This window comes from Loxodonta africana, chromosome 16 (genome assembly GCF_030014295.1).
Source record: "Loxodonta africana isolate mLoxAfr1 chromosome 16, mLoxAfr1.hap2, whole genome shotgun sequence".
Lineage (NCBI taxonomy): Eukaryota > Metazoa > Chordata > Mammalia > Proboscidea > Elephantidae > Loxodonta > Loxodonta africana.
Window position 1 is genome coordinate 35,605,746 of NC_087357.1, and position 18,808 is coordinate 35,624,553.

The window sequence follows — 18,808 nt, forward strand, 5'->3', positions numbered from 1 at the left end:
ACAAGGGAGGATGGGGGTTCCAGGCAGATGGAAGAGCACATGCAAATGCTGGGAGGTGAGAGACTCTGTGGTCCACTCGAGGGACCGCAGGAGTGTGGGGTGCAAGGGAGAGAATGAAGACAGATGAGGCTGTCAAGCAGGCAGGAGCCTTGGAGGCCATTTTAGGAGACTGGCGGTTACCTCGAGCAACAATAAGCCAGTCAAGGTTGTTAAAAGAGAAGTGACATGAGCATAGCTGGGGTTTGTGAAAGGGCTCCAGCTTCTATGCAGAGAAGGGCCTGCAGGGGAGACGGTGGTCCAATCAGGAGGCCATTACCGCAGCAGTTTCAGGAAGAGAAGAGGGGCCGAACCAGGGATGAGGCCAGAGTTAGAAACTTGGGCGTCACAGGCATATTGTTGGTAATAAAGCCATGCACATAGACACGTTTGCCTGAGGAGACAATGCAGAATCATAAGCCAAGGGCTTTTAGGAGAGCTCTGAGCTCATTGAAAGGCTAATGAGAAGGTACTGGATGTGGGCAGGGGGAGGCTGAAGATCTAAGACAGAGAGGAATATTTGCACCACAAACTCTGGGGAGATGACCTCCGACCTCTGGGCCCTGATTCTAATGATCTCTCTTCAGGTATGTGTTGCTGCATCACGTGATGGGGAGCCTAGAAGGGATGCCGGGGGCCTGGGGCTATGTCCAGGGCGGCATGGGTGCCATCTCTGATGCCATCGCAAACTCAGCCACAGCTCACGGAGCAAATATCTTCACTGAAAAGGTAAATGGCCCTCAAGGCTCTGCCCCAATGATGGACAAGGGTCCCAAGACAAACAAAGCCTCAGATTTGGAAGGTCCCTCCGTTCCTGATGAACAATGTGGGGCTTGGGATTGGGGACTTGCCCAAAGTTATGCTGCCTGTTAGGGGCTGAGCAACTAGTCACTTGGTCCATGTTCTTCTGATCACCCCCTTCCAGTCCGCTGGCCACTAACCCACATTTGGGTTGACCCTTTCCGTTGGAGGCGGTGGGTTGAAGGTGTCCCAAGGAGCTGTAGGTCTTGGCAGGGCTGGATTTGGGGTGGGGAGGCTGGGAGGGCCTGAGAGCAGCACAAACAAGGGCAATCCCCCAGGATCCAACCAGGATTTTCCCCTGGGGGGGTCTGGGGCCTCTCTCTGGGGGGCTTAGACAGTGGCCAAGGTGCAGGTGAGCAGTGGAGGCTGCGTCCAAGGAGTCGTGCTGCAGGACGGCACGGAGGTGAGGAGCAAAGTGGTGCTGTCCAACGCATCACCTCAGATCACCTTCCTGAAGCTGACGCCACAGGTGAGGCCTGGGGTGGGGAGGGAAGATGGCTGCTAAGACAGGGGTCAGTAAAGAGGGGAGGGGTGTCAACGAACCAGATCTACATTGGGTGGGAGGGGACTGGGCAGCCTCTAGGCAGTGGGCCAGGGCCAAACCCCTCTTCAACTGGGGAAGCTAGCCCTTCTCTCTCTTTTTCACCTATTGCAAACCAAAACTAAACGCAGTGCTGTCGAGTCAATTCCAATTCATAGTGACCCTACAGGACAGAGTAGAACTGCCCCATAGAGTTTTCACCTATTGGGCAGGTAACAAATAGGAGAGGAGCCTCACAGGTGAGGAGAAAGGTCCAGAATGGTGAGATGACCTAGGCCACGTGGCTGGCAGTTGGCAGAGCCAGAGCTGGAACCCAGGTCTGACTTTCAATCCAGGGTTATTTCTACAGCTTTCCTACTATCCTGATCGCTCCCCTTCACCAGCCCTAATTCCATCACCTATATCAATTTGTTGCCTATGAAAGCTGCATAATTAACAACCACAGAACTTCAGGCATATACCAATGAATATTGATTAAGCACACAGATCTGGAGGGCTCAGCTGTTCTCGGCCATGTTCAGCTGATCTGGGCTCACTCATGCACCTGAGATCAGCTCGGGTCTAGTCGGTTCTGCTGATCTTGGCTGGGTCCATTCACATGCCTAGGGCCAGCTGGCTTGGGCTGATCGTGGATGGCTCCTGGTGGGATGACTGGGTGACTGGCTCTGTGCCACATGTCTTTCATCCTCCCCCTGGGTAGTCCAGGCATGCTCTCAGAGTCTGGCGGAGGGGAAAGCAAACAAACTCAATCACACTAGTGCTTTTCAGGCCTCTGTGCATCGCATTTGCTAATGTTGACCAAACCGAGTCTCATGGCTGAGCTCAGTCAGAGTGGAAGGATGCTACAAAGTTACACAGCAAAGGGGTGCGGACAAAGGGAGGGGTGAGGATTTGGGGCAGTCACCTATACCTTCCCTGTCCCCAAGATATGATATAATATGTATCAAGCATGGACCTCCCAGCCATTCTTGGGGACAAGGCGCCACTTTTTCCACCTGTTTCTAACAACAAAACTCAACGTACACCAGTGCCAATCATCTTGTTAAGGCAATCCTGACTTCCAGGGCTTGTTAAGGCAGTTAAGATTTCCAAATGCTTAGAGGCAAGGAGAGAAAAACAAAACAAAAACCAAAACAGTTGCGATGGAGTTGCTTCCAACTCATGGCAACCCATGTGTGTCAGAGTAGAACTGTGCTCCATAAGGCTTTCGATGGCTCCTTTTTCGGAAGTCAATCGCTAGGCCTTTCTTCCAAGGTGCCTCAGAGTGGACTCAAACTCCCAACCTTTCTGTTAGCAGCAGAGCGCATTAGCCATTTGTACCACCCAGGGACAAGAGGAGAAATGAGGCTTGCAAACTTCTGGCCATAATCCAAAGTAGGAGGAGATGGGGGTTATTTACAGTTGAGAACTGCAGCCAGGGCGCAGAGTAATGAGTGATTAGTGTTGAGTTGGAGGATCCAGGAAGACTTCACAGAGGAGGTGGTTTTGGCTGAGCTTTGAAGGATGAAGAGGAGTTCTGCAGTCAAAGGTGAGGGACCAGCCTGAGCAAAGCAGAACACAACCCCCTTGGGGACTCAGCCATCCTCAGGCCTTTCACAGCAGCTTCCTCTTCCAGGAATGGCTTCCTGAAGAGTTTGTGGGGAGAATCTCTCAACTGGACACCCAGTCACCTGTTACCAAGATCAACGGTAAGAGGCACACCTGGAGTGCAGAGCTAACTCTTCTGACATTATGAGTGGTTTACACCAGCTCCATCCCCTACCTCCAGCCTCCCCACCCCCCTTTCTCAAACACTTTTCCTGCTTTTTCTTCCCAGTCCACTATTTGGGTGAGCCAGGTAATGGATGTAGAGAGAGGACCCTGGGGGGCTGAGGACACAGGCCCTTGGCCCTGACCCTCTTTTCTGATCCCTCAGTGGCTGTAGACAAGCTGCCCAACTTCCTGGCTGCGCCCAACGCTCCTGGAGACCAGCCGCTGCCCCATCACCAGTGTTCCATCCACCTCAACTGTGAAGACACCTGCCTCCTCCATCAGGCCTTTGAAGATGCCATGGATGGCCTCCATTCCCACAGGTGCGTGGGTCAGTGGGCTTTTCCCCTGCTCACATGCCCTGGTCCCCAGGGTTGCCCTGACACAGCAGGGATGGGCCCCTTCTGCCTGATGTTACATATCCACACGGACTTAGCGTCTGCCTCAGCTCATTCCTCAATTCTAAGGATAGGAGATGCATCCCAGGCAACAAGCCTGTCATCAAGGCGGGTAGAGGGAAAGGTGGAGGGAAGTGTCACAGGTTCCAGGAAGGGAGGAAGAAGAGAATATGCTTTCTGGAGAGAAAAGGAGGGTCTGGAGGGCACATGCTCACCCCACTCTCTTGCACCATCGTCTCTCTGCTTTCTGCTAAGCTGCCTTCATGCAAAACTTCCCACTGCAGCTGCATTTCAGTCCTTCTGGGGACGGGCAGGGACGTTGCAGGACCATGCCTCTTTCCAGGTTGCCAGATGTCCTACAAACACTGGTTGAAAACCTCTTCAGTGCCAGGCTCTGCACTAGGTGTGAGTGGGTGAGGCTGGGGTGGGAGAGGGGCATGAAACACACAGGAAAGTCTATAGGACAGGCACACAAACATGTACAATGTAAGGTTAAGAAGATGTGTGCCCTGAGAGAAGAGCAGAGGGTAGAGTCCATTAATCGAACCATAAATGTTTATTGGGTCCTTGCTACGAGCCAGACAGAGTTCAGGGGCCTGGGCATAGAGCAGCAAGCAGTCAACAAGGCCTCTAGCCTAAGGCCACTGACCTTCACTGGAGGGAGACAAGACAATCAGTAAACATGTCAGGTGGTCAGGAAAGGCCTCTCTGAAATTAATGTTGAGCAGAGACATGAAGGGAAGCTAGAGGATAAGTCATGTGGGTAACCGGGGAAGAACATCCAGACAGAGGGCAGGTCAGGTGCAAAGGCCCTGGGGCAAGTGTGTGCTTGCAGCATTGAAGGCATAGCAACAAGGCCAGAGTAGCTGGAGAGAGAGAAGCTGGGAGGGAGGATCAAGAGCAGCAGCTACTACATCCTGCCGGGCCTTGTCAGCAGCTCCTGGCTTTTACTCCAGGAAAGTTTGTGCAAAGCCTGACTTATATTTTAGAAGATCACCCAGCCACTGCCTGGGGAAAAAGTTTGGGCATCTATGGCAATTGGTTACTGGAAGGTGGTCGCTTGGACCGAGGTAGGAATGGTGGAAGACATGAAAAGTGACCAAATACTGGGTATATTTTGAAGGTAAAGCAGACAAAATTTGCTACTGAACAGGAAGTGAGCAAAAGAGAGGAAGACGGAGTTTCCATTTTATTGAAAAGGGGACAAGTGTGTACGGACCAGTGGTGTCACTAGGGTTAGTGTCACCCAATGCAGTAACTCACGGTGTCACCCCCCCATGAACCTCCTCCCACACCAGATTGTACAAAATCCTTAATAAAGCTTTTTGTCAATTTTAATCATAGGATAATAAGTGATATAGTTGTAAACTGCTTAAATGTGATATTTCTTGGGCTGCATGAATACCAACAACAGAATCGTTCTGTAAAATCTTCCTACACTGAATTACAACATTATTAGTACCTGAGTGGGAACTTTTTTTTTATTTGTCCTCCTTCTGTTCCTTTAATATTACTTCACTCTCAAAAAAGTTATTGATATAGGTTCACAAATACTAATTGCCACAGTACTTTAGCTAAAACACTAGAAACTTTAACAAAATCAGCAACTATAAAAACACCCAGCAGCAAAGAAAACAACAGCGCAAGCTTGACACTCATGCAGACAAAACCACGGGCTTCGAAGTGTCGTTGTAATTGGTAACAGTGACAGCTCTGACTGGAGCATGGTAGGTCGTTCAAAAAGTAAATGAGCATAGAGTTTTAGCCTTGTAGGTATATTGATACATGTAAGCTGGGCTTATCAAAAATGTTATTGTTGTTATAACTAACTACATTATAGTAAGTAATAAATGTCTTCTAAAACACTACACAAAAATCTTATAGTCATTTTGGTGTCACCCCCTCTGACAGTGTCACGTGGTACAGCACACACACACACACGCACGCACGCCCGCACACACACACGCACGCACTCTGCTAGTGATGCCACCAGCATGGGAGAGCAGGCTTTAGTAGGTAACAAGCATTTGGGTTTGGACAAGTTATGTTTGAGATGCTTCACAGACATCAAGTTCAGAGGGAACGTGGTAACTGAGGGATGCAGAGAGAAGAGAAATTTCATTGGCCTTGAAGGGTGGTCCTTTCTGGAGACCAGAGGGGAAACATGCTCCAGGCAGAGCAGGTGGTGCAGGCAGAGGTGGCAGGGCAGGCAGGAGTCGGTAGTTCTGGTGGGTGTTGGGATAGTCCTGAAGCTGTTTTGTTTGTCCTGCTCAGAAAAGGTACTCAAAAAAAAACCCAAACCAAACCCATTTCCATTGAGTTGATTCCAACTCATGGCGGCTCTATAGGACAAGGTAGACCTGCCCCATAGGGTTTCCTAGGTTGTAATCTTTATGGAATCAGATTGCCAGGTCTTTTCTCCCACAGAGTCGCTGTTGGGTTCGAACTGCTGACCTTTCATTTAGCAACTGAGCCCTTAACCACTGCAGCACCAGGGCTCTGGAAAGGTACTCAGAGGTTAAACCTGGTTCAGATCAGGCTATCTGAGTGCCTGAGTCCTGGCCCCCACACATATTTGTGGTGTCAACCTGGCCCTGGAGACATTTGCCTTTGGGAGCCCTGGTTAGAGCCTGCAGTGAGGAAGGCAGGCCCAAGTCACACATTCAGATGAGGTGGGCCTGACCTGAAACCCTGGGGCCTGCAGGCCAGACCTGGGTGGGGGCTGGGAGGGAGGAGCTCCTCTGCAGTGGTCTGGACTGTCCCAGTGGTTGCTGAGACAGTTCAGGCGACAACCACCAAGGCCTCACAGGGAGACTCGAGCAGGCCTGGCCCCTCCCTGAGGGTAGCTGCTGCTCTTCAGACCTGACCCTTCTCCTCCCCTGCAGGCCTATCATTGAGTTCTGCATCCCCTCCTCGTTGGACCCCACCCTGGCTCCTCCTGGCTGTCATGTTGTCTCCCTCTTCACTCAGTACACTCCCTACACACTGGCTGGAGGCAAGGGCTGGGAGGAACAGGAGAAAAATGCTTATGCAGACAAAGGTAAAGAGGGCTAGACTGTCCTGTCTCCAGAGCAACAGAAAGACTCGTAGCACCACCAGACCCATCTCCTCCCAGACTGCCCCATTCAGGTGTCCTTTAGGGAGAGAAGTACTTGAGGGAACCTCAAGTTAACAATCTTGGCAAACATACCAAATGTCTGCTGGGGTCAGGCACTGCCCTTAAGTTGCCCAAAGTCTAGTGGGGGAGACTAATAAAGAAACCAATAATTACAGTATAATGTACCGTGTGAACCAAAGGAGAAAGCCATGAGCCAGAGAAACAGAAGGTTTTCCAAAGGGAGGAACATTTGATGGGTTTTCAAGGATGAATAGGAGTTGGCCAGATAGGAAAGGACATTCCAAGCAGAGGGAAAAGCTTGAGCAAAGCAATAAGATAAAAAAGAGCTTTGCATTTCAAGGGAAGTCAAGTAACTTTGTGTTCAGGGCTGGGGTAAGAGATTGGAGAGGTGTGGATGGGCTCGACTGGCATAAGGCCCATGGGCCTTTGTGAAAAATTATTTGTCTATCAACTGTTTTGATTTGTTTTTTAACTTTATTGAGGTATAATTTACATATGATAAAATGGATCCATTTAAGTGTACAAGTCAATGATTTTTACTAAATGTACCCAACTATGCAACAATAAGCCTGTGGCTGGTCTTTGCTGGGCCTTGAGGACTTCCTATCCTGACATCATCTCACTACCCTGCTGTTTGTCCCCCAGTGTTTGACTGCATTGAGGCTTATGCCCCTGGCTTCAAGGGCTCTGTGGTGGGCAGAGACATCCTCACACCACCTGATTTGGAGAGAATCTTTGGGCTTCCTGGAGGGGTGAGTGAAAGTCTGCAGGCTACTCGTTGCATGCTTCCCCTGCACATGCACTCCCTGGCTACCCTCTCGGCTTTATCCTGTCTCCCTGCCCAGCCTTTACTGGGACCGGAGGACAAACAGTGGCAGGGACCATGGCTGAGAGGGGACAGGAATGCTGTCAGGGCTGGGGCATAGGGGGTGGGATACAGACACAAGATAGACAGCGCCAGCTGAGGAGGTCCCCAGGGTTGTAGGCCTTCTGCCTGTACATCCATGTCAGCCTGTCCCATCTGACCTGCTTCAGGGGGAGATGGGAGGCAGGGAGGCCAGTCAGGGGCCTCAGTCCAAACTGAGCTTTGCTGCAAGTGAGAAGTGCACGCCGGGCTTCAGAGACTTAGTACCCCAAGATGTAAAATGTCTCCTTAATAATTTTTATATTGATTAAATATTGAAATGATAATATTTGGGATATAACCCACTGCTGTCGAGTCGATTCCAACTCATAGCAACCCTGTAGGATAGAGTAGAACTGCCCCATAGAGTTTCAAATCCGCCTGGCGGATTTGAACTGCCGACCTCTTGGTTGGCAGCAGTAGCACTTAACCACTACACCACCAGTGTTTCCATTTGGGGTATACTAGGTTAAATACTGAAATCAGTGTTGCCAATTTATTTTTACTTTTTAACGTAGTTACTAGAAACTCTAAAATTACATATGTGGCCCATATTAAATTTTCTTGGGCAGCGCTGCTCCAGGAGGGGGCAGAGGGAAGGGAAAGGAGTGGATAGAGGTAGGAGCCATGTGGCAGGTGAGTTGAGAACACTAGGTAACCACATGCATGTGGAGGCAGGGTGGAGGCGATAGTGAAGGCTCCAGCCCAGATGCCTGGGAAGGGACAGTGGCATCACTGAGGCAGGGGAGGTGGGAGAGGAGCAGGCTTGGGGAAGAGGGTGAGCTCAATCGAGGACGTGTTGAAGAGGCAGCTGGAAGGTCATCCCTGTGGTGATGTCCAGCAGGTGCTGGTCTCTCTCTCCAGACCTGTCACACATATGAGCTTCCATCTCTCACAGGTTGCCTCCCTTCTTTAGCCTGGGGATGGTCTGACAGGCCAGTAAAAAGAACAAAACCTGGGGTCCCCGGTCCCCTTAATGCCATTTATTGTGCCGTTGCTGGCACTTAGACCCCAGGTCCAGTCTCAAACGAGTGTCTTGGCCAAAGAAACATGTGCTAGCAGAAACATGTTCTAGCAGCCAAAATAAGCCAAATTCTTCTGTTTTTCAAACACAGTGAGAAGGATTCATAGCTCACAGCAAAACCTTTTTTAAAAACTCCTCTTCTTTCCCTTTCACTTCCCTCACACTCTGAAGATACCCCCCCACCCCCCGCCCCGCCCCTGCCTTTCTTTCTTCCCTAAAAATGTCTCTGGAAAACCCCACCTCCAGTCCTAGGACATGTACCTATTCTCTCTCTGCCCTTTCCCTTTCTGCATCTCAAGAACCAGGAAAAATGTCCTGGAAGGAAAAGAACTTTCCTCAGAGAACAGGGGAAGGGAAGAAACCCAGAGGGAAAGCCTCTTCAGTAGATCCAGGGCAGTACAGGCTGTAAAACTCCTACGTTAACAACTGTGGCCCCACTTCCCACAGAACATCTTTCACTGCGCCATGTCCCTGGACCAGCTCTACTTCGCCCGCCCCTTGCCCCTGCACTCCAGCTACCGGAGCCCCGTCCCCGGCCTGTATCTCTGTGGAAGTGGGGCCCATCCCGGTGAGTGACCTGAAATCCCACTACCCCGTGTGGGCCGACAGGGCTGGCTGGGAGTGAGAGGTTTGCAGGCAGGAAAATGAGGTAAGCAACAACAGGGAGGGAAGCAGGGAGAGAGGGGAACTCAGAAGTCCCACCAGGACAAGCCACAACCTCTTGTTCAGAATGCTCAGTCCCAGGTAAACAAACAGTACCGGCCTGGCCCAGGCTGGCCACGGCCCTCAGTTGAGCTCACACCTCCTCCTCATGAGGTTTGAAGATATGGCCCAGTGGAGGAATCTCTCCAAATGCCAATATTGTATGGTGAGAGATCCATGTCCCTAAATTCCCCATCTATATTTTAGATCAGTGTTAGGTTGTTGTTGTTGGGTGCCATCAAGTCGGCTCCAACTCATTGTGACCTTACATGTAACAGAATAAAACGTTACCCGGTCCTGCACTAGCCCCAGAATAGTAGGTATGTTTGAGCCCATTGTTGCAGCCACTGCGTCAGTCCATATCTTTGAGGGTCTTCCTCTTTTTCACTAACCCTCTACTTTACCGAGCATGTCCTTCTCCAGAGGACAGTCCCTCCTGATAACATGTCCAAATACATGAGTGAAGTCTCGCCATCCTCGCTTCTAAGGAGCATTTTGGCTGTACTTCTTCCAAGATAGATTTGTCTGTTCTCTGGCAGTCAATGGCATTTTCAATATTTTTCTTTAGACCAGTGAAGATAAGTAAAGTTTCTCAATTTTAAAATTCTTCCCTGCACCAATTCCAAGCCTAACTGGCCTCACCGAGGCTCACGTTGCACACTGCACTTTCTCGGAGCTCTGTGAATCTCAGCCTCCCAGAAAGAGTCCGTGCTTCCATACCTTCCCCCCCTCGGACCCTTATTCTCACAGTTCACGTACTAAGAGCCTCACCACCTAGAACACTGGTTCTCAGACTTTGAAATGGAAGCACTCGTTTGCTATGGACCTGGCCTCCTCCCCAGAGATTTGGTGCAGGAAGCCTGGGGAGCAGGCGGCGGAGGGGGGGAACGCATTGTCTGTGTCTTAATAGTAGTCCCTGTGATCCTGATGCCCATGGCCTGAGCACCACCTCTAAGCAACCCTGCTCTGGTTTGCCCTGGGTTTTTGAGCAGAGCTTTGGTTCATGGCAGATTCCCTTCCAGGAGGAGGTGTCATGGGAGCAGCTGGACGGAATGCAGCCCATGTAGTCTTTGGGGACCTCAAGAGTATGTGACTCTGAGCCAACTCTGACCCAGGAAGAAGTTGTTCTGATTCATCCTTAAGCTTTTAAGTCCCCGCATTGGGTCAGCTTCCCAGAAAGCTCTGCTCTAAAGAATATTACTTAAAGGAGCCAAGTCCTGAAATCACAAGTCAACGTTTTAGAAGAAATACACAAGTTAACACAACCATGTGCCCCATGCCTCCATGAGTGAACTGCTTTCATTTTATTAAAAATAACATTTTATACAGATAGTTTGCATGTTTTTTTTTTTTTCTGTGTGTTAATGGGACTCTGTTGGTTAGAGTCCTGGTGGCACAGTGGTTAAAGCATTCAGCTGCTAACCGAGAGGTTGGCAGTTCGAACCTACCAGCTACTCCTCAGAAGAAAAACATGACAGTCTGCTTCGGTAAAGATTACAGTCTTGGAAACCCTCTGGGGCAGTTCTACTCTGTCCTATCGAGTCGCTATGAGTTGGAATCAACTCCATGGCAGTGGGTTTAGGTTTTGGGTTTTTTTGTTTGTTTGTTTTTGATTTTGGGTTTTTTTTTTTTTTTTTTGGTTTATTGGTTGAATTGGAGTCCCTGTGTGGTACAAACTGTTAATGCATTTGGCCGCTGACCCAAAGGTTGGAGGTTTGAGCCCACGCAGAAGGGCCTCAGATGAAAGATCTAGCGGTCTACTTCCCAAAGATCAGCCATTGAAAACGCCATGGAATCCAGTTCTGCTGTGACACACATGGGGTTGCCATGAGTCGGAATTGACTCGATGGCAACTGGTTTTCAATGGTTTTTATTATTAGTTGAATAAACTTGTCTGGGGTACTCTGTGTTCTCACAACATTAGCTTGAAGCGGCCCATTTGGCCCATGAAAGAGTCCCATCCAAGCAGCCCTTCTCGTTGGCCAAGGCCCTCACTATCAGCTGATTGGCAGAACTGCTCTGGTGAGGACCAGTCGACTGCTGCCACAGCTCCTGGTAAACCATAAAAAAGGACTCAGTTCCCCCAGTGACCCTCAAAGCCACCCACTGGGCATGCCCTGAGCAGTGCGTTGTGTGTCAAGTCATCAAAGCCTCCAGAGTTGAGCCAATGAGGGTCAATGTTTGGCTGCAAAGTGGATTCGGTTGAGGACCATCTGGGAGACCACTGTTCCCAATTCTAGAGCATTCGACCACCAACTTCGCACAAGCTACACCAGTTGCATCATTAAAACCTTTCAATATATACCTACATTATTCTCAAGTGAGTCAGGTTGTCACTTTTGGTCGGAAAGGATCATTCAAACGTCTCCACAGTAATGGCTACTCTCTCAGCCAACTTGTCCATTTCCAGCAGCCAAAGCCACTATCCAGAGCAGGCCTGTCTGCAGGGGAGGCGAAAGCTTCTCTGGGGCATCTCCTCCCTCCTTTCCCCAGGCAAATTTATACAGATTAAGGTATAGCCACCTCATTACTTAATCTCAACAAGCTCTGTTTTCCGTATACACGTTATCATCGAGTAGATTCTGACTCAGATCAATCCTATAGGACAGAGTAGAACTTCCCCAGAGAGTTTCTAAGGAGTGGCTGGTAGATTCAAACTGTCAACCTTTTGGTTAGCAGCCTGAGCTATTAACCGCTGTGCCACCAGGGCTCCCCAGCTTTCTGTATAAGTGTTGCTTTAAAGATCAAACAAGATGATAGATCATGTTTTAGTCCAGTATCAGCCATGTCATAAACACTCAGCACGTGGCACTGGTGTTGCTGCTGATGTTGTTAATAAAGATGTTATTGTCATTTTTGCGTTCTACAGAAGACAGTTTTTTCAGTAATCTTTTTTTTAACATGTCAACCACAATCAAAGCCAACCTGCTAGGAGCAGTTTGACTAGGACAGAGGAGAGCAATCCCTGGACCAACCAAGCTTTTTCCACATTGAAAAAAAAAAAAAAAAAACATTGCCATTGAGTCAGCTCTGACGCATGGCAACCCCATGTGTCAGAGTAGAACTGGTCTCCACAGGGTTTTCAATGGCTGCTGTTTTGGAAGTAAGTCGCCAGGCTTTCTTCTGAGGCACCTATGGGTGGACTCAAACCTCCAAGTTTTCTGGTTAGCAGCAAGCATGTTCAGAGTTAGCACTGCCCAAGGACTTCTTTTCCACCTGAAGAGCTGCCAAATTAGGGCTCTCCCACACAGCATTGGTGCACCTGACTTTTTGAGCTTATTCAAAATTCAGTTTTGGTCCAGGTTGCCACTTTATCTGAGATTTATTTTTCCCAAAAGATTGCCTAAAGCCCAAAAGAAAAGAATGTTTGTAAAACAAAATAAAGGCTAGCTAATTTCTGTAGTAAGAGGTGTCTAATACTCTATTACTCTCTGAGGGCGGCTGCTCCGCTCGTTTCACCCTAGCATCCTTGATCTCAACAGCACACCCATGGCTGACACTCACATGTAGGAGGGCAGGTTGAATAGCAACTGGGAATTTGCAAAATGCTCAGAGGACTGGAGCAGATCACATCTCGCTTGGTGTTTATAAATACGAATTATTATTATTTTTGGTAAACAAAAGTCAAACATGCTTATGTAGGAAGTTTTAATAATATAATAAGAACAAAACTCAACCATAATCATACCAACAGAGATAATCACTGTTACTATTTTACAATATTCCATCTAATCTTATACATAATTGGGATCCTAGTCTGTATTCTATGTGTGGGTTTTACATCTTTCTTTTTATATCATGTCATGAGCATTTTCCAGTATCATAAAAAATTGTTTGAAAGCATTACTTTTTATAGCTGCATAATATTCTCTTGTGAGGATGTACCATAATTTATTATGGGACATTGAGTTTAGCCTTGGCCTTGATTGCTAATTAGTATCAGCCAGACACCCGAAGTCTAAGTTTTTATCATTTTTTAATGGTATATAGAAGCCTTGGTGGCACAGTGGTTAAGTACTCGGCTACTAACCAAAATGTCAGCAGTTCGAACCCACCATCCACTCCACAGGAGAAAGATGTGGCAGTCTGCTTCCATAAAGATTTCAGCCTTGGCAGTTCTACCCTGTCCTATAGGGTTGCTATGAGTTTGCAAGGACTTGACGGCAATGAGTTTTGGGAATGGTACTTTAAAAGAGCTCTGGTTGGCACAATGGTGAAGCACTCAGCTACTAACCAAAAGGTTGGAGATTGAACCGACCAGCCATTTCAAGGGAGAAAAGACCTGGCAATCCGCTTCCATAAAGATTACAGCCTAAGAAACCCTATGGGGCAGTTCTACACTGTCTATAGGGTCACTGCGAGTCGGAATCGACCAGAGGGCACACAACAACTGCTTCTTTAATGTCTTGGATCACAAAGGTTTCAGCTGCTGTCCAAGCAAACATCCCCCACAGAGGAGGAAGAATTCGGAGGAGGCCAGAGAGAGCAGGAAAGAGCAATTTTAGCTGAGAGGAAGGTCTCCCACTGTTTGGTGATTTCCCATCATATGTCTCAAGTCTCTGAAAGATAATATTGATCCAGACCAAGATACAAGATGGCGCCCCAGCACTATGGGGTGCCTTGGCCCTTACAAGCCACCAACACACACATCCTGCATCCAGCTGAACAAGTGGGTTGAATTTCCCCGAAGTGATGACTCTGCAAATTGGCCACGTATTGGGAAAATGGGTCCCTTGCTGACTTCAGTACGTAAAACTCTTACAAGGATAAATAAGTCAGGGTTGTATTGTTACCTGATTTACAGTTGCCCGTTTCCCCAAAGCAGTTGGGAGCATTTCCTTTGAGGCACCATCATGTAAAAAACACGGAGTTCCTCTGGTTAAGTCATTAGGTAACATGGCCAGCCCTCCTTGCTCCCACAGCTCCTGTGTGATGGTGTCCAGAGCCTCCGTGAGATGTGAGGTTTATGACTCTGGGAGGAACTGGGGCGTCAGAGTTGGAGGAATGGCAGATGTGGCTGACCAGCCACCTGCAGGCCCTGTGACTGTGCATTTGTCTGACACATGTTCTGTTTGCAAAGCATTTGACAACCCCTAAGCTCTTCTGTGGGACGCTATTACCCCCATGGTAAAGACTGAGATGCAGCAGGAAAAAAGACGGTCCCAGCACATGACCACACTCTGTGGGGGAGTGGGAAAACATGTGAAACGAAAACAGAAAGCAGATACCTCAAAATAAGAAGAAACACAAATGGACAGCAAACCTGAAAAAAATATTTAACCTCCCATGGGAATCAATTAAGGAGCCCTGGCGTTGCAATGGCTAAGAGTTCAGCTGCTAATTGAAAGGCAGGCGGCTCAAACTTACCAGCAGCTCCAAGGAAGAAAAGACCAGGTGATCTGCTCCTGTAAAGATTACAGCCTGGGAAACCCTTTGGGAACAGTTCTACCAAGTCACGTGGGGTTGCTATGCGTTGGAATCAACTTGACAGCATGTAACAAAAACAGGAATCAGTTAAATGCAATGAAAACCAAGCTATCATGCCTTACTTTAAAAATTGGCAAAAATTATTTGTAAGAGAAAATACCCAGTGTGCATGAAAAGACATCCTCATGCCCTGCTGGCCATAGCATAAATCTTTATTTGATAATAGGACTCAGAAGCCAACGTTTGTGTGCTTTGGTGCAGTTATTCAACATCTTGTCACTTAGCCTAAGGAAAACATCGAAGACATCCCCAAGGATTTAGGTACAAACATATTCATGCAGTGTTATTTGCAATGACTAAATATCCCAAGATAGAGACTTAAATTAATTATGGTAACAGCATGCAATGGCATATTAAACAGCAATTTAAATTAATATCACCAGTCATGTTTTTTAAAGAGCTTTTTAAAAAACCACATGGGAAAATGCTCATAAAAAAGTAAGACACAGTGTAATCACAACTTTGTTTATATGTATAGAGATAGTGTTTTGTGGGTGTGCGCTTTAGATGAAGGTTTATGGAACAAATCAGTTTCTCATTAAATAATTAACACATCTATTGTTTTGTGACATCTGTTGCCAACCCCGCGAAGTGTCAACACTCTCCCCTTCTCGACCTTCCATTCATCCAGCGTTCCTGTCCCCTCCTGCCTTCTCGTCCTTGCGCCTGGGCTGATGTGCCCACTTAGTCTCATATACGTGATTGAACTATGTGTATTATTATTTGTTTTATGGGCCTGTCTAATCTTTGGCTGAAGGGTGAACCTCTGGAGTGATGTTAGTACTGAGTTAAAAGGGTGTTCGGGGGCCATACTCTCGGGGTTTCTCCAATTTCCGTCAGACCAGTAAGTCTGGTCGTTTTTTGTGATTTTGAATGTTGTTCTACATTTTTCTCCAGCTCTGTCCGGGACCCTCTATTGTGATCCCTGTCAGAGCAGTTGGTGGTGGTTGTCTGGCACCATCCAGTTGTGCCGGACTCAGTCTGGTGGAGGCTGTGGTAGTCGTGGTCCATCATGTATAGATATCATTTTTGTTAGTAGCAGTCCAGTCGATTCCAACTCATGGTCACTGCATGTATGTAGAGTAGAACTGCTCCGTAGGATTGTCAGGGCTGTGACTTTTGAGAAGCAGATTGCCAGGTCGGTCTTCCTAGGTACCTCTGAGTATGTTTGAACCACCAACCTTTCAGCTAGTAATCACGTATTTAACCATTGTGTCATCCAGGGACAAGACCTATGTATAAAGATATATGTATATATACTATAGCTCTCTCTCTCTCTCTCTCTCTATATATATATGTATGTGTGCGTGTGTGTGTGTAGTCACACTGACAGACAGAAAGAGAGATGGAGAAAGATAGAAACAGAGAGACAATTGGGAAAGATTAAAGGACACCCAAATGTTAGCAGTAGCCTGAAGTCTTTCTGGCCACTGGACTGCATTTTGGAAAATGTTCTCTACCACCTTCACATAACCTACCTTAGCTTAAGGACAAGCCCGAAATAAATGGGTGGAGCTTTGAGCTTTTGTTTAAAACCATGATCTGGCCTGGTCCAAATGACTTTCCATTAGCCTGTGCATTAACAGATATTTGTTGATCATAAATCAGAAGCTTTCAGACGTGGTCCGGGTCTTAGATACCCTTAATGGAGGGATGGGGTCTTCAATTGCTCAGAGTCCCCTCAACATCACAAAGGGGAAGGGAGGTGTATTTTCAGGGTTTCAACAGCCTGGCCAAAATCCTGTGTTCTTGTGAGGAGGCTACAGAGGTGAACCCAAACCCGGACTTTCTCCAGTTTTATCTAAAATATGTCAGCTCTGTAATGTAGGTTGTCGTGCTGATCAGCAGCTCTGTGCGTAGTTAGATATGCCTTTGACTAATAAGAGACTTGGAAGATGAATTAAATGATACTGAGCAAAGGACATTTGTTTAGTATACAGAAATCTTCCAAAACAATGGGCTTCGAGAGAAAGTAATAAAAAGGGTTGTCAATGATGAAAAATTGGGGGATTGTAGATGTAGCCAAACATCTCAGTGAGCCCCTGGAGGAGACATAACTTATCTTTTGGAGGTAAGACAAGGGCCCAGCCTCCTGACTTGGGTCTCATCTTCTTATATTGGTATCATTTTGTGTATTTTATGAGAGGACTTTTTTTTAGGGTGGGGAGCAGATGGAAGAGGGAAGGTTTCTCAATCTCTCATTTTCACTTCCTTGGATGGGGGACTGGGTGACTTGGTTATTGAATGTTCCCTCATGGTCCTGAAAGATTAAAGAGGAGGAAGGGCCTACTGGTACAGTGAAGCAAGTGTAGGCCTGGTTGAAAAGCTGTCGTGTGTTAGTGGGACGATGATGCCTTCCTTACAGAGGGGGTGTGAGGATTATACATACAAACATAGCCCACCAAGGTATGAATACCTATGACCCAGCAATATACTCCCAGGTATATACTCATCAGAAATGCTTAGTGTACTCACCAAAAAAAAATACACCATACTGCTCGTAGCAGCACTATTTGTAGTAGCTCCAAACTGGAAACTACCCAAATGTCCAGCAACAGCAGAATGGGTAGATAAATTGTAGTGTATTTACACAATGGAAGACTAGTCAGCAGTGAGAACGAACAAGCTAGCACCACGCACAGCAATACTACATTGAGGGAAAGAAGTCAGAAACAAAATAAAATGTGCTCTAATATTCTACTTATTAATAGCACAAAAACAGGCAAAAGTAATCTATGCTGTTAGGAGTTCACCTTTTGAAGTGGTAGGAACTGGAAGGAAACTGAGGGGGGCTTTGAGGTGATGGTTACATTCATCCTGCTCTTTGATCTGTATGATGGTTACGCGGGTAAGTTCAGTTTCTAAAAAATTCATCAAGCTCTACACTTTCCACTGAGGATGTTGCCATTTTCTGCACGTGTATTATACTTCAATAGAAAGTTGAAAACTAGCTCACTGCCTGGCATGCAGTAGTATTAGTTGTTAGCATTGTTACTATAGAGCTCTTATCTACTGGCAAAACCCTGTATCTGAGCCTAGACGAGGAAGGAGAAATGAAGGAGGAGGGTGAGAAAAAAAGAAGAAAGAAGGGAAAGGAAGAGCGGATTGTGTCGAACAGATGTTTATGGTGCCCTCCTCCATGACCCTGGTTCCTGGCGCCCATGGCTTTGCGTGCAGACAGGATATGTCACTTACTTCTAAGCAATATAAAACAACAAAGATGATGGCAGGTATCTGATTATGTGGTTATGTGATAATATCACATACAATGATAGTGCCCATCTTGCTAGAATCTTTTCTTCCTGGCTGCCTGTGAGGGAGCAAATGGCTATGTTGGGAAACCCATGTGACAGTAACTGCAGCAGCCTCTAGGATCTCAAAATGGCCTTCAGCTGAGAGCCAGCAAAACACTGAGGCTCTCAGTTCTACAACTCAAGGAACTGAATGCCGCCAACAACCATAGGAGCAGGGAAATGGATCCTTCCCCAGTCAAGGCTCCAGATAAGAATGCAGCCCCGTCAATGCCTTAATTGCAGTCTTGTGAGTGGAGTATCCAGCTAAGCCATGCCTGGACTCCTGGCCCACAGAAACTGAGATAGTAAATAGTGTTTGTGCTAATTTGTTATACATTGAGAGATAATTAAGATAAGGGAGATGGCCAAACACCTGTGGTGGGTGATCAAAACGTCTGATGGTATAAACTGAAATTGTGCCCCTAGATTCCAAAGTGTTTCCTTTGAAACAACTCAGTGATCTGGACTTCTCTCCCATGGTGGCTGGCCATCCTTCCACCAGCAGTTCTAAGCCTGGAGGCTGCCATGACTGAGGCCATCAAGTCCCAAAGACTTGGATTTGGATCCTGGCTCTACCACCATTTATCCTTGGGCAGGCTTCTTGACTGTCTGGATCTCAATTTCTTAGGTGACTAAAAGGGATGGTGATATTTTGCCTGGCACATAGGCACAAAACAAAGACTACTTTTCTTCCATATTTACAAAAGGACATGTTACTTCTCTCAGAAACAGAAAAATCAGATGGAATGAGAGCA

At 47.3% G+C, this 18,808-nt stretch overlaps 1 protein-coding gene across 10 annotated transcripts in view; it reads left to right on the top strand.

Annotated features, from left to right (window-relative positions):
- PYROXD2 (pyridine nucleotide-disulphide oxidoreductase domain 2) overlaps positions 1-10,619 on the top strand; it is a 31,169-nt gene extending 20,550 nt beyond the window's left edge. For 4 of the 10 annotated variants that reach the window (XM_064269477.1, XM_064269476.1, XM_064269474.1 and 1 more), the window contains 8 exons: positions 624-765; positions 1,172-1,306; positions 2,994-3,066; positions 3,294-3,450; positions 6,411-6,565; positions 7,289-7,395; positions 9,019-9,139; positions 10,296-10,616. In XM_064269477.1, coding sequence (XP_064125547.1) covers positions 624-765; positions 1,172-1,306; positions 2,994-3,066; positions 3,294-3,450; positions 6,411-6,565; positions 7,289-7,395; positions 9,019-9,139; positions 10,296-10,366 — 961 coding nt within the window. In that variant the 3' untranslated portion in view covers positions 10,367-10,616. Of the gene's footprint in view, positions 1-623; positions 766-1,171; positions 1,307-2,993; positions 3,067-3,293; positions 3,451-6,410; positions 6,566-7,288; positions 7,396-9,018; positions 9,140-10,295 lie in introns of those variants that run through there. The other 6 variants (XM_064269470.1, XM_064269471.1, XM_064269472.1 and 3 more) reach the window with 4 other exon arrangements.
- Positions 10,620-18,808: the final 8,189 nt, after the last annotated feature.